This window comes from Filicampus tigris, chromosome 11 (genome assembly GCF_054856515.1).
Source record: "Filicampus tigris isolate MCC_2025a chromosome 11, RoL_Ftig_1.0, whole genome shotgun sequence".
NCBI classification, from domain to species: Eukaryota; Metazoa; Chordata; class Actinopteri; order Syngnathiformes; family Syngnathidae; genus Filicampus; species Filicampus tigris.
The window spans coordinates 22,003,393-22,019,005 of NC_141227.1; the positions used below are offsets into that span (position 1 = coordinate 22,003,393).

Here is a 15,613-nt window from a genome sequence, read left to right on the forward strand (position 1 = left end):
TGTAAATGGTCATATGAGGGCAGTCTGGGTGAATTCGTGGTCTGCACATTTCAGGGGTTTGGGCTGCACATTTTATTTTTGACTGGCCCGCCACATATTCTCATAATAAAATTAAAGACGACCATCAGCAAGGTTCGCAGAAGCCTGATAATGCTTCTGGTCATTTGGATTTTGGAGGATTGTAACATATAAAAGAGTCTGGATCAGACTTGGGAACCCCGAGGCTAGACTGATCTCCAGCCAATCGCAGGTTACACAGATACACCACACACTAATACTTTCATTTCTTTCAATCAATTTTAACCAGTTAGCATATCGTGCTGTGAAAAACATTTTTGTCCATTTTTTTCAATGTTCTTATTTTTACGTGAATGGTGTTTCCGCTTTAACGTGAACATTTTTCCAAAATTGGACATACGTGTTTTTCACAGGACGGCGACCATATGTTCACCGATTCCTTAAAATGCATAACCCATCTTGAATTGGTTTTCGGACGTTTCACAAGGTAATACGGGTCCATTTGTCTGATTTCAAGTTTTGCAAACTGAAATGTCTTCTTCACTCCCAGAAGGCGGCGCTGGAGCTTATAAAGAAGCTAATTAACGTAAAGTGTTAAGCTGCTGAATGTTCCTCAGTGTTAAAACATAAACCACCCGAAAGAATGAAAGAAACACGGACAGATCTTTTCAGCAGAACTTCATTGACAAAAACACAATCCAAAAAGAGAGACAAAAGAGTCCATACTGTGAATGTTGTACATATTGTTGACCTGAGAAGGAAACAGACAGTTTACGGGACTGTATTGTGCACCTGTGTGAGCAGCGGGATTAAAAACGGTCTTAACCGGATCACTGTGGTTTCCTTCCTTTGGACCAGCTCAGGCTGATCCCTTTAGCCAGCGCCAGTGTCAGTGAAATCTCCCCGTAAGGAGATTGCCTGGAAACCAAATATACAGTCTGTCTCAAAGCGTCTTCAATCCTTGACAAGAAAATGTACAAGCAACAAAAGTGTTGAGGCTGGAAGCAGAATAACATGCTTGCTCCGTAGAAAAATGGCCACTCATATTGTGCAGCTGCTTAAACTGTGCAAAGTCTTAGACCACTATTAGTTGTTGTCGGTCTTGCAACTTGAGTTGAGGAATAGATATATAAAAAGGTACTTGCGGCACGGTAGGGTAGTTGCTAGCACGTGGGTGACGGACAGTCGTGGAGTTTAAAGTTTCGGAATTTGCAGACACCCCATCCCATGTTTGCGTCGGTTTAATTCCAAAAACAGACTCTAAATTGTCCAGTTTGTACTCCACCGCTTGGCCAAAGTCAGCTGGGATGACTTCAAAAGTCACTGTAGGCTTCGTTTTTGTCCATTTTGCTTGAGTAGCATCCAGACAGATATGAGGACATCGGCATTTGACAACTCAGTTTCAATCCCTTACAAGGGAAGTCAACCCCAAAAAATCTTTACAAAAATATGTTCTATGAGCCTCCCATAGTCAAAACGGCATTCTGATTACTATTGCGTTTGTGGAATATGCGTTAAGCAGCAAAATTCACACGTTTTTCAGCCATCACAGGGGGCGGCCATTTTGTCACTTTTCATCGACTGAAAATGACATCACGGTTGCACGGGGGTCAGGTAACGACCAATCACGGCTCACCAGTTTTCTGAAGCTGAGCTATGATGTTGTTATCTGAGCCATGAGCAACTGTGATGTCATTTTCAGTCGACAGAAGTGGCAAAATGGCCGCCCCCGGAGATGGACAAAAACGGCTGGATTTTACTCATATTCCACAAACGCAATGGATTGAATCAGAAGGCCATGTTTCGACTAGTGCGTCTGCATAAAACATACTCTTGGAAAGAAAATTTTGGGGTTATTGACTTCATCTTTAATGTTTGATGAATTATCTGATGGTTTCCATAGTATCCAAAGCTCGCCGTGGCCTAAGACTTTTGCACAGTACTGCGCACACTCACACAGACGCGCACACACATACACGCACACGCAGCACTAGAAGTGATTGAGGATCCTCTTCTGCTCCAGTCTCATTTTGAGTTCTGACACCAGCGCCTTGTTGACCGGGTCCTGCGCCGCCGACTTCTTCTTGGGCCGCGCCGCCACGGTGGCCGAGACGGTGGGCACCACCCACTTCCTCTCGCCGGGGACGTAGGGCGGCGGCGGGGGCGGGAGCGAGGGGGCGCGGGGCGGCGGCGGCGGCGGCGGCAGAGGCCAGTGCCTGACCGCGTTGACCACGTTGTTGTTGTGGTTGACGTTTTCCGCCACATCGGCGGCGGCCTGCTCGTCCTCCTCCACCCGGAACTTCTCCTCTGGGTTCTCGGCTTTCCTGAAGAGGTTCTTGAAGGTCCACCCGTGTTGGTTGCGGGGCCTCCTCCTCACGCGGCGGTTGGGCACGACCCGGTTGGACTTTTTGTTGCGTACGAAGGTGACGGTGGAGATGACCACCGTGACCGCGACCATTAAGCTAATCGCGCCTGCGAGCACGCCTACGATTTGCAAGGGCTTGTTTTTATTGTGCATTAAAAATGATTCCAAATTCCCCCCTTTGAGTTTGGTCTGTAAAAGAGCACAAGGAGAACGGACAGCCATTGTCACACAATTGTTAGCTTTTAACTAGCTAGCGTTCCCTCTAATTACACATACCCACTATTTTGGCAAAGGCGTTTAAAACATCAGGAAACTAAATAAGCTGCCATAGTAGCGTAGGTATAAAAAAAATACTGCATACACTTGAAATCGAAAAAACGCTAAGTCTGGATATTATAATGACGTCTTTTTGATATTTCAAGACAAGATCAGAGAGGTTGTCCAGGAAACCATTGCTGAGACCATTCAGCATTCCACGATGAAATTCAACATAATTGAGGTGCGATGCTTGTCAAAAAAGAAAAGGAAAAAAAAAGGGAACATATTGAGTCATATTGTGCTCCTTTACAGACACGGCTCATTGCGGAACGAAGCAAATATCCAATCGTTCCAAAAGGTTGAAAGAGCAAAAGAAGAGTTTTTGTTTGTGCTGATTGATCACAAGGCAAGCGTCACTCATGGCCTCCTGATAATCTTTCTGATCTTGCCCTGAGGTTTGAGGCGGGACTTTTTCACGGAGTTCCAGTAAATGAGAGTGGAAATGAAGATTGTGAGGGAAATGGCGAAGGTGACAGCGGTCATAAAAATCCCAAACACAGCGCCCGGGCGTTTCCTTAGTCCCAAGAAGTACGAGACAAATCTGGATTTGACCTGAAAACATGACAATGTGACACAAGAGATCTCATGAGATCAAATTGCTCTCCACGGAGCTTTGGTGGTGCTTTGAAAATCCAAACATGAAATTCAAGGCTTGAAACGTTGTGGGTTAAGGGAACCAGAAAAGCAGTTGAACTTTCAAAGTCGACAACTCTGCGCTCATGCGGCAGTGCACTCTAAAACCACAACTATCGAAACTGCTCATTTGAAACCTTTCTTGTGGCTGTGGAAATGTTTTTCCAACCACACGAACTTGCCTGCAACTGACGGAATTCCCAAACAAATAAACGGCATTCTTGAACAAGTTGTTTGCTGATGACTACGTATTTGACGTGACGCACGATGGTGGATATTAGGAGAGAAGTTTTTTTTTTTTTTAGGTGGTACTTGGTGTCAACAGGTTCAGAAGCCCAGTGCTAGAATATTTCGAAGTGATTCCCAACACGATTGCACTATTGTCGACGTAAAAAGGTGGCTACTCACTGCTTCGGTGATGTCGATCTTGACCACGGCGGTGGTGCTGAACGACGGCTGGCCCAGGTCACGGGCCTGCACCACCAGCGACCAGGTCAAGTCCCTCTGCTTGGTGATGTTCTGAATGATGGCCATGGACTTGATGTACGACTTGAGGTTGATCTCGCCGGTGTCGGCGTCGATGTCAAAGATGTTGTTGTCTGGCTCGGCTTTCATGATGGCGTACTCGATCACGTTGTTGGGAATCTCCGCATCGTCGTCCACGGCCTGGGATGGGAACGGCTTCAGAAGTTAATATTCCATCCTCGGGCAGCGTTTAGGCCAAGGGTGTCCAGACTTTTTTTTTCTGAGTAAGTAATAAGGCAAATCATTTTTTAGGATATCCCACTAGAATAGAATAGAAAACTGTTTCTAACTTTTTCTGTTTTTAGTATTCAGCAGTAAAACGGACTTTGGACACCCCATTTTTTTTGGCAATGACAGACATGACACAAGCATCACCTCTATTTTGACTGGTGCTCCAATCACCATGGTCTTCTCCAGGAAGTTATCATTGAAAGCAGGCGGGTGGTCGTTCAGGTCCAACACGGTGACAAATATCTCAGCCAGGCTGTACTTGCCCTCCGAGTCCTCCGCCTTGACGTAAAAGTTGTACTTGGAGCGCACCTCTGCATCCAGGCTGGCCCACGGCTGCGTGTAGATGATCCCACTGGAAGGTTGGATCAAGAACCTGGAAATGGACCATGTGGTTTCAAAATACACCTGATTCCCATGAAATTTAGTTGAGGGGTGTGCTACATGCTACAAGAGAGAACAGCTGGCAACTATTCTACCAAGGTCTTAAGATCATGTGCAACTAACAATATTTATGAAGCAGCGGTTTGAGTCGCGTTGCAGTGAAGTTACTGACATGCAGAGACTTCACGATACAAAACCCTTCCCTGGTCCCCGGTTAGCTTTTATTCTGTCTCTAATTGCGTAAACTACTGTAACCTAGCGATTGTCAAGCTGAGGAAAAAAAACCAGTTGCACTGTAGGAAATAGTCCAATTCAACTTAATTTCACTTAGTTAGCTCCCTAACTATCTAGAAAGTTAGCTAGCTAACTAGCGAGATACAGTAGTTACATAGCTAACAGGTCCGTTAAATAGCTAGCTAGCTAGATAGCCAACGATCTATCAAGCTAGTTAGCTAGCTCTCTATTTGACGGAGATGGATAGATGGATAGATGTATAGATAGATAGATAGATAGAACCAGAAACTAGTCTGCTAACTGACTTGTAAAAAAAAAAAAGACACTGTTATTTTGTCTTTTTGTTGTTTGAGTCCTGATGAAACCATTCCCGCTCCCCCAGAATAGATAATGGAACATCTTACATGATCCTTCACATTGACTTATTTTGCGTCTGATTGACGAGATTTTACAGAGGCCATTTATTGACATCTACAGCTTCTTTTTTGCCACAATACAGTTCTGATTGCACGAGGGGAAGAAGAAAAAAAGACATCTGGCCTTTGATATCAATCAAGGTAGCTGAGTACGGCAACTGTACATCTTGAGTACTTGACGATCAACTCTCAGCAATAACTTACAAGATAAGAACTAAAATATCTGACACAAGATTGTTGTAAGAAAAAACTGTCTAGCTTGGGCCATCAGTAACCCTCCCTGATTTTAATTGAGATGGAGGTGTTTACTCTCAGGTGACTTTGGCAGCGTGCAGGGTGGTTAGAAGCAAACAACCGTCTATTTTCGCCCCTTATCCCATTACGGGATTAACAAGGGCAAGCGACAAAGGAGCAAACATTTCACGATCCCCGGCAAACGTCTTTTACAGTGAAGCGGCAAGTTGCGTTTGATTGTAGTGCACTCTTTGAAAAGACTGCGTCGTGGCTTAGTAGTAACAGATACTCACTGAAATGCCACTAAAGCAAACATTCCAACTATTATTATTGCCTCCGCAAGATTGTACTCGAGGCTGGGATCACCCTGACATCCAGCGGGCAAAGTGACTCCACCTGAACCGGGATTTTTCTGGCATTATTCGCGCATACAGGAAATCTGTTAATAAAGTTCAGATGAGGTACAATAGCAGGGAATCTTCTGAGGGTTGAGTTCTGATATTACAATAAATCTTTAGCGCTTATTGGCTGTGACTCAGAGGTAGCTACCGTATGTTGCTTTGCTGCCCCCAACAACAAAGAATCATATTACCTGGAAGACGTACACGGTAAAAAAAAATATACCTATATATTTATACTCGTTCGTGGAGTTCTCAATATACTTACAAGTCAGCCCCAGATCCATAGATGGAGTACTTCACATCACCCCACGGTCCCGAGTCTGGGTCTATTGCCTAACGGACAACAGAAATAAAACGTGTTAAAACAATAATATGTAATGGTTTTCTTTTAAAATAATTTGAAACGTTTTATTAGGTGAGGAAGGGTGTTGCTGCCAATATCATGGTGACACCGGACCACTTGCGTGAGTCGACTATAAATGGTGGACCAGACGTGATGTTGAGGCCGATAATTTGAGAATAAATGATTCTATTGATTACTGTATCAATTAATTTTCCGATTACTGATTATTAACAATTCGGCAATATCGCATGAGAGGGAGTGATTTTATATTCACCAATATTTTTGAAACTGAGCTACTTTTTGGATAGTGATTAATGCGAAGGGCTCCTAGTTTGATAAACACTTCTGAGACTGCTTCAGGTTCAAATACGCAACAAAATTGCCCGGCAAACTGACCCCGTTAGAACTTGACAGAAAATTGTGCTGTGTTTTTGGTGGGATTGGAATTGGGCTTGAGTTCAAATTCAAGTCAAGGCACCACTGTATTTTTTTTTGTATCAGAAAATGAAGCGGCGTTGACGCGATGTTGACGGTTATAAAAAAAAAAAATTAAAAAAAAAAAAGCAAGCTGGTTTGATGTCATCATCACATCATCATGTCATCAGCTAATCTGTTGCATCAGTGAGGCCTGTTCACTGTCTCCGTGTGTGCAAGGTCACTTGTCGGCTGTTCTTTTATCTGATTGAAATTGCCCGGGATCAAGGCAGCGAGCCTTTGCCGGTGTTCACGCAACGGGAGGATTTACGAGGGCGCCTCCGTGCCGCTCTCAACTCGGGGCGGCGCTCGTGTGAAGGACGACTGGATGACAAAAGTCAGGGCATTGGTGTCTTTCTGTGGCTTGGATCAAACAGCCAGGCAGTGTTTCAAGAACATTCCACAAATAGCCCAACTTGACCTTAAATTTATCCAGAACACAGTATGCCTGCACATATTTTGCCCAGCTTAAAAAAAAAAAAAAGAGAGAGAGAGAGAGAGAGAGAGAGAGAGAGAGAAAACAGGGAATTTGGTGTTACACAACAAAATGAAAGTGATAGCCATCTGGCAGCTTCCCTTGCCTAGCTTTTATCTACATGTTTTCACATATTATCCTTACCTCAGCACCAAAAGTCTACATTTAGAGAATTAAAGCCTCTTTCTGGCATTCGGTTCAAATGGAGCATTCCTCTTGAGCTGGCGCTGACGTACGCTGATGCGGGTGTATTTTTAGACGGGATGACCGGCGGGCGACTCACCAGGACGGACACGACATTGGAGCCGCCAGGTGAGTTCTCCGGAATCCTGGCGATGTAGTAGTCCGAGGAGAATTTAGGCGCGTTGTCGTTGGTGTCCATCAGGTGGATGATGATGTCGGCGGTGGAGCTGAACCTCTCCGGTGTATCGATCTCAACAGCAAGTAGCTGGAAAGTGACAAAGAAGGCAAACGATGACAAAGGGGACTGCTGGGGAAAATGCTGGCGTGTCCTGAGATAACGTCCACACCTTGTACGTGAGGAAGTGATGTTTCTCGTAATCCATGGCTGCCGAGTCCTCCACCAGGATGGTGACTTGGGCCTCGTTCAGAACCGTCTGCGGGACCACCCGTAGCATTCTTCCAGGCCCGATGAGCCTCAGGTTGAATTTGGCGTTGGCGCCCTAAAAGTACACAACGTGACATGCTAGCGCTGTGCCATGGGTCAGATTGGACGATATTTGCGCAATTTTATGCACGTTTTGTTTCATCGGACTGATTGTTTTGAATTCATCCCTGGATCAATGACCCCATTGATCGGCTGCGCCAAATGAAAAAGGACAGCTCCGGCGTTTTTCACATAACTTTCGTTGCTGCACAGAAAGCCGCTCAGCTGCAAATCACACTTTTTCTTTTTCTTTTTTTCCCCCTTTCCCTTCCTTTGGACATTGCAAAGATTTTTATTAACCTGCCATATTTACATATAAATGCCCTGAGCATCTGACAGTTTCATACTAGTCCATCCGTTCGTTCCACAGTTAAATTCTGCTGCAATCTCCACTGATTTTTTTGCCCTCTTAGCTTAAAAGGGGCAATCAAGGATACCCATTTTGAAGACATCAAGATGGCTGCTTCCGGCGCTGCAGACTATCCTAGAAGAATCTGACGCACCTCCTTACTTGTCATATTCGATATAGCTCTGTCCGCTATTTGTCGGAATGCACTGTGTAGACAAAATAATCCATGCGGCAAAAAAAGCTATCTCAATCACGCTAAAAGCATCATATAGTACTATGAATGGCATTCCAGGAAACAATCAATTGAATATCAGTCAGCGCCATCACATTTTTTTGTCCGGAGTCATAGCGGGACTTGCATAAGCCGATAAAGGAAAAACGGCACATTTTGCTTATAATTTGTGTCCTTGAACAGGATTGTGAGCGATAATGGCAGCTCAAAGGCGTCTCATTTGCACAAAGGTCGCCGCGTCGGTTCAATCCATTTCTCATTAGCGAAATGCGGACATGTGGGCTGTTACGCAACACCAGAGTCCCTTCGCTTTGGTCCGCTCACCTGATCGGAGTCGTTGACTGTGATTTTAAGCCCCCGCAGTATCTCGCCTTCTGGGGGATGTTCATACATGGTCAGCTCAAACGTGCTTTGGGTGCCGTTTTCGCCGTAGAAAGTCGGCGGGTTGTTGTTCAGGTCAACCACGCGGATCACCACCGTGGTCTCGCTGTAGTCCAGTAGACGGCCTTTGGGAATTATTTCAGACGCCTGGAATGCGGGGTCCAAATTAGGCCACATTGAAACATTTTTTCATCATGTATGTGCCCTAAGGAAAAAAATGTTCCTTTTCTTTTTTTCAAGTCAGGCATGTTATGCTGCTTTTAGCTAATATAAGTGCATATCGTTTCGGTAGGGCAGAAAACTTGTAGCTGTGTTTAACCCTTTCATGCACAGCGGTCACTACAGTGGACAGCTATTTAAAAGTTGCTTTCGCCTATATTAATTCATCTAAATTAAAAAAAATATTTTAACCCTTTCATGCATTAATTACGATTTTGATGTAATTATTCAAAATATAAATATATTTTTTAGATGACTAAATACAGGCGAAAGCAACTTTTAAATAGCTGTTCACCGTATTCACCACTGTGCATGAAAGGGTTAAATATGGTCAATTTCATATTTTTTCAAAACAGACATTTCCGAGTACTTACTTTGACTTTAATGTTAAAGATTTCACGCTTAAGAAACATGGGGCTTGTCAGCAGGGTGATACGACCAGTGGTCTCATTGATGCTAAAAACTCCATCATCACCTTTAAAAGAATAACCAAATGTCCACAAGGGTGGCAACATACATGGGACACATTTTGGGGGAATATATTACCACACTTACCTTCTACAAAAGAATAACGAATTGGATTTGGATTTCCCACATCGCCATCTTCGGCCACAACAGTAAAAATTTCAGACCCCTGGGAAAAGGTACACAAAATATCACCGTTACTTTCATCCAAATGTCAATACAAGGCAGAAATGACAAGTACATTTGATTGCGAAAAACGGCAAGCACAGCACAGTACAGTAGATACTCACAGGCAGTGACACCTCGTAAACGTAGCCAAAGTAGGGCGTCCCGATAAAAGACGGCGGCGTATCTTGTGCATCTATCACGTTAATTGTCAGGGTAGAGGAGGACGACAAAAACTGCTCTTTGCCATTGAAAGTGCCTCCGCCATCCTGCAAAAAAAGTCATGTTGTTGTTGGTGGTTACATATTTCTGAAACGGTCATTTGGGGGTGCACACCTCCAATAAACGGCAATTTATTACATAGACGGGAACAAAAATGGGCTTTCAACAATGTTTAGTCGACTATTTTTTTTAAAATTTCCAGTCAATCTGTTATCGCCTACAAATTGGGCGTCCGTCATAGGCGGACCGCTCCGTCACATACGCGGAATCTCGTCATTTACCGCATATTCACAAGGGTACGTTTTAAAATGTGAAATCATAACCAATTTTCTGATTCAAATTGGTTTTCATTACACCCCTATTATATATGCATATATGCGAGGGATGTAACGATTCACTGAAGCCCCGATTCGATTGGATTTTTGAAAAATCACTACCATGCTTGTCTCTGTGCGCTAGTGTGGTGCTGCAGCCATCCACAAACGCAATACGCAATGATGTCTGGCGCAAGCGCATAATTTGATCTACACGTTCAAAATGTGGTATGCATCTGGAATGGAAAAAAATGGAAAGACATTATTTTTTAGCACTCTAAATTAGTATATTCTAATGACCTAGGTATGTTGTCTTTTGTTAAGTGTTGCTCTAGAGGGCTTGTGAGTTTGATTCGTCTCGAATCCAATCGATTATTCGATTAATCGGTTTGAATCGATTTTTAATCGATTTTTCGATTCATCGTTATACCCCTAATATATACTGTAGTAGTCCTCTTGAGAAAACACACCAGCCACCACTGCCACACCACTGTTATCTCGTAATTCACCGTATACCTTTGCCATGACGACGACAAAATGCGTTTTGGTTTTCTCGTAGTCCAACGTTTCCTCGAGCTTGATGCGAATGACCCCACTATGTCTGTCGATGGCAAACAAACTGGACTGTGCATTCTGTAACAAAGGGCACAACAATAGCAGGATTTAGAAATGAATCAAAAGAGCGCATTGACTCAAACGAGGTCACGTGAGTGAAAGCCTCTCAGTTGAAACCCCATTACGAGCGCTCACGTGAGCGAGCGAGGTCGGACGGAAACAGGCATGAGAACACTTGAACTAGGCCACGTAGTGCATTTCTCTTTGTCCATCTGGATGTAAGGAGCCCATATGCTCCATATATGCAGGTGTAAGCTGCCACTGTCCAGATGTGCACCGTCTCACTGGTCCTCGCCACCACGGGCCAGATGCGCTTAAAAGCCCCAAAGTGCACTCTAACGTTGATGGCCGTTCGGTCGCCAAATCAGCCACACGTGCGCAAATGAAATTGTTATGTTAATCCTCACAACTAATGCATGAATGTTCGCTATGACACCAAGGAAATCATTGTTGCCGCTTCTGGGCTGGTCATCACATGCATCATTTGCAGAGTCGGGCATTCGGTCCGTCGGTGACGGAAGCCCGTTTTGCTGACGATGGACGGGAAACTTAAAAAAAAAAAAAAAAAAAAGACGGACTAAGCACAGAAGTGGAAGTGGAGTTTGGTCCGTCCGTGTAACCATCACTAAACTGCTCAAGTCCGAAACAGATCTCAGAGTAATACACCAACATTTTTTTGCCAACCGCTACAGACAGAAGAAGAAGAAGAAGAATCAAATCGGTTCAGGTAATGGATGGATGGAGTTCTCATCTGTTGGACTCTTTTTTTTCCCAGATTGACCGACTGGCGGACCTTTGATGTATTCTGACGGACTGACCGACAGACGATTACAATTAGGTTCGGCTTGAAAAAAAATGACGGATGACGGACGGGTACCCAGGCTGCTGATGGATGACCGAAGCGTCAAACTTTAATAAAATGCCCACCTCTGATCATTTGATGGAAAATAATTCAACAAAGGTGTAAACATGCAGTGGGGTTATCAAAACGTGGAGGGACATTGGTTCCAATTACCAGTAGGTAGTAGTTAACCGATCCTCCCGAACCTGTGTCTTTGTCCACTGCCTGTGCTTTGAAGATGCTGTGTCCCGACTCTGTGGTCTACAATGAGAACACGCATAAAGGACTTCAAGAAAAACTGAAGACACAAATGAAAAAGATATTGAAAATATAAAGAAACTGATGGAATGGAATGTTTGCAAGAATGTGAGGGATTGATCTATCCTTTCCATCTATCCAGCTATCCAACGATCCAGCTATGCTATCCAGCATAGCTATGCCTGCTATGGTGTTGGTTTGAAAATGCCACGTACTTCAAGGACGTCAATGATGGCAGGCATGTTTCGGAATTCGGGCTTCTCATCATTGGTGTCCATCACAAATATTGTCACTCTTTCCACAACCTAAAAAGGAAGAAAGCCACAGAATAAAAGCATATTTAGGTATTTAGATAATACAGTATAAATTGTGCAAATGCCTTGGGCCAGCATTTCGCCATCTATTTCGAGTATTACCAAGTGACAATAGAAACCAAGCCAATTGCTGGCTAGCTAATGGCAAGTGCTAGCAGCTAACCTTAGCCATTAACCGTTTGACACTAACCATGTTTTGTGCCATTTTTGCAAACAGTTCGGCCTGGATGGCCTGAGACTTACTACACAGTACTGACAGATTGCATTACCTTGCTTTTCCCATCTGTGATGCTCACCATTACATCAAAGGAATCTTGTTTCTGAGCAGACAAAGAACACAATGTTATATTTCTTCAAATAATGACCGGTAGTATTCCCGATCTCTCAATTTTAGCGTCCTAATGTTCACCTCTCGATCCAGCTTTTGCACTAAGGTAATATTTCCCGTTTTGGGGTTGACCCTGAAGTACTCCTTGGAACCTGGATCAAAGGAAAGGCCGTAGCTCACCGCTTGGCCCTCAGGGTCGGTGCCATTAAGGCAGTAAATTTGTGTGCCTAAAAAGAGACACGTTCACTTCAAAGATTTGCTTACCACAAAGAAGGTAATGTGCATACTTATAAGTAAGTCTCCAGTCTTAACCTTCAAGTTCCAAGAAAGTCCTGAGTCATGGCAAAAATCAAGGATGTCAAGTTGAGTCCCTGCTAAATTTCAAGTCAGTCAAGTCGTACAACCTTGTTCAATCACAACAAATTTTCATTCGCCCATTAGCCACTTTGCATTTACTATCTGTGCTTGTGTTAGTTAGCTTAAGCCCACAAACACAATCACGTTGATTTTGAACAGTCCCAAATCAGTCTTGGTATTATCTATTAGTTGTCAATTAAACACGCAACTGACATAGCTAACTTAAGCAGCCATCAGTTAGCCGATTTGAGTTTATGTCGCTTGCCTGCCTTTGTAGGTTTATTCATACATTAGTTTTAAGTCTGGCTAGAGTCAAGTCATGTAACTGGAGATGAACTGCGACTGAAGGTTTGAAGGGGAGCCCTCAATTAAACAGGTCGGGACCCAGCAGATGGCAACGGTAGTATGATAGCGTCATGGCGTGAGCATGTACTGTGCATGTCAAACCACACAACATCTGCTGCGCGTTTGACATTGACACATGAGCGTCGTAGCGCGCCGGTGGTCACGAGCCAACCTCACCAACAGGCGTGTCCTCGGACAGGCTGAACAGCGCCATGTTGCCGTTGCTGCTGTACGGTCCATTGTCGAAGAAATACGGGGCAAAGTCGGCTTGAGCTACGGGACGTAAAAGTGAAAAGGTTATGATGATTAGTGGCAGAGTCAGTTAGAAACCAAGGGCGATGTGAAGCAAGGTTTGTCAACATGGCGCCCTTTCTTTTAATGCATTTACTTCATTAGTTCTGTTTTTGGCAACTTTCACTTGGACTACATTTATGAAATCAAATGTATACTTTGACTACATTTCCAACTCTTGTTAGCGCATTACTTTACTCCAAAACTAATTATGAACAAAAGAACTTGTTTGTTGAAAGTTAGTAGTACAGTCTTCTCTGGAATTGTTTTGGCAGATTTGAGTTAAAGGCCTCTTATGCTAAAGTGACAGAAACGTTAGCATTCAAAAACTCCCTGTGCACCCTGAAGAGGTGGAGGCAGGTTATATTAATTAATATGAATCCTGAGGCAGGTTATATCAATTAATATGAATCCAAGTGAAGCCAAAAGGTCAAGTTTCTTTTACGTATCACAAGCTTGTTTAGGCTTATGGCTAACGTGACGGCCAAGCTAGCATGTTAACTAATTCACTCATTTACTTCTCACTGCAGCACAGAAGTAAAAAAAACAAATCAAGCCTTTTTCTTTTCATTCATATTATTATATTTTATCGTAAGAAAGACACACTCAAAAAAAACCAACACAATTAAAATCTATTTCTAACCACTCACTAAAAACATTTTACTACCAATAATTACATTTAAAATCGTCAAATTCCTTTGATGCTTAAATACAGCAAACGTCAAATACTTTTATATTTTTACTAAAGTAATATTCTACAAGGGCTGCCAAAGTTGTACTTTCATTACCCTAGCATCCCCTAAGTACTTTACACAAGACTAGATGGCGCAAAAATTCCCCTTCTCAGTACCTTCGGGATTAAAAGTGAGTTACGTCAGCTTCCTTACAAACCTTTTCTTTACATAAGATCTCTGATGAGCACGCTAATGCTTTTTTTTCCTTTTTTTTTTTTTTAATGTATTAATACTTTAAGATTGTAATTTCACAACAGCGCCCGAGGCTGAATATATCTACATACATGTATGTATACATACATGTATACACAAAATCAGCAACATGGCTACATCTTCCTCCCTTCACACGCACACACTTGTAAATGAGAACAAACTTACCCAAGCAGACGCGCAAAAAGGCAAAGAGCAGTGGCAAATGTGTGAGCTTCACATGCTTCATCCTTTAAAACGTGAAGCGATGAAGTGGCACCATGAAGGCAAGTGCATGAGGTGCACTTCTCAAGGTGTTTGCTGTTCGACTGAAGGCAGATGCGCCCCCGGCTAATCCAATGACACTTCTTAAGAGTCCCTCCTTGTGCTGCTCAACTCCAAATGGGCCCACAAAAAAAAAAAAAAAAAAAAAAAGAGTGTATACTTCATATTTGTAGATGATGGACCGCTATACAGAGTGCTGGTAAGTATTTGTAGTTCGTTGATATACTTGGTGGGGAAAAAAAAGTTACATAAAATGTCTTCCATATTAATTTGTGGTTCATTTGCCTTCATTTTAGCATAAGCCTAACATATAAAACCAAAATATTTAGATCTGATATTGTTTGTCGTAATACAAATTAATGCATTACTTGTATTTGTTTAAAAAGTACATGGGAAGACGTCCATGAAAAGAAATGACCGTATATTAAATCGCAATTGCAATACTTCATTTTTATTTTTATCAATCGTTCAGCATTAATACACAAGTTAATTAAGTACCGTGACCTTCCTAATTCATCCATCAATAGTCAGTCTTTCGATCACACTTCTAACTTCAATCGACAAGTCAAATGCTCGGTCAACTGCAGTGGACAAAAGAGGGATTTTAAAAAAGCAGGCGGCATCTATTCTGTGCCAGAGGTTACTTGATGTTGTGCACCATCTGCTGTGCACTCCGCAACCATCTGTTGCGCTAAGAAAAAAGAAAAAGTCACTATTTGCTCCAATTAGTAGAATCATAAAACAGAGGATGATGCAGATGAAAGCAGCGAATGATCTGATGGGATTACATCGCTCCAGTTGGAGTGTTGCGGCAGGAACAGTGACCTCCACAATGTCAATTCGAAAATGAGGGTCTATACTAATGACACAATGTTTAGTGTAACTCCCCATTTTTTTTTTCAGCCTTTTCACTTGCTTTAAAGCCCACACATGAGGGAAAGGACAGCTGCAGTCACAGATGCACTTTAGCACACACACAAAAGCTGCCGTCGGC

At 43.1% G+C, this 15,613-nt stretch overlaps 1 protein-coding gene across 2 annotated transcripts; it reads right to left on the minus strand.

Moving 5' to 3' along the window:
• Positions 1 to 681: 681 nt before the first annotated feature.
• cdhr1a (cadherin-related family member 1a) lies at positions 682 to 14,681 on the minus strand. 2 transcript variants are annotated; one of them, XM_086045848.1, is made up of 17 exons: positions 14,524 to 14,681; positions 13,298 to 13,393; positions 12,500 to 12,645; positions 12,360 to 12,410; positions 11,992 to 12,081; positions 11,693 to 11,779; positions 10,579 to 10,695; positions 9,652 to 9,795; positions 9,452 to 9,530; positions 9,271 to 9,371; positions 8,621 to 8,824; positions 7,579 to 7,731; positions 7,332 to 7,496; positions 6,022 to 6,089; positions 4,235 to 4,463; positions 3,743 to 4,000; positions 682 to 2,572 (listed from the first exon to the last, which is right to left on the minus strand). In XM_086045848.1, the coding sequence occupies exons 1-17, from the start codon at positions 14,582 to 14,584 to the stop codon at positions 2,009 to 2,011; spliced, it is 2,613 nt and encodes an 870-aa protein (XP_085901974.1). In that variant the 5' UTR covers positions 14,585 to 14,681; the 3' UTR covers positions 682 to 2,008. The 2 variants fall into 2 exon arrangements, with proteins under 2 accessions (XP_085901974.1, XP_085901975.1); XM_086045849.1 differs by having other exon boundaries at positions 2,423 to 3,253.
• Positions 14,682 to 15,613: the final 932 nt, after the last annotated feature.

What these genes read in the sequence shown, in the direction of transcription:
- cdhr1a (XM_086045848.1), bottom strand. Translation starts at nt 14,584, where the DNA reads ATGAAGCATGTGAAGCTCACACATTTGCCACTGCTCTTTGCCTTTTTG. An exon ending in CGGTTAACTACTACCTACTG is followed by an intron (nt 10,696 to 11,692) that starts GTAATTGGAACC and finishes CCTTTGTTACAG; the next exon opens with AATGCACAGTCCAGTTTGTT. An exon ending in TCGTTATTCTTTTGTAGAAG is followed by an intron (nt 9,372 to 9,451) that starts GTAAGTGTGGTA and finishes ATTCTTTTAAAG; the next exon opens with GTGATGATGGAGTTTTTAGC.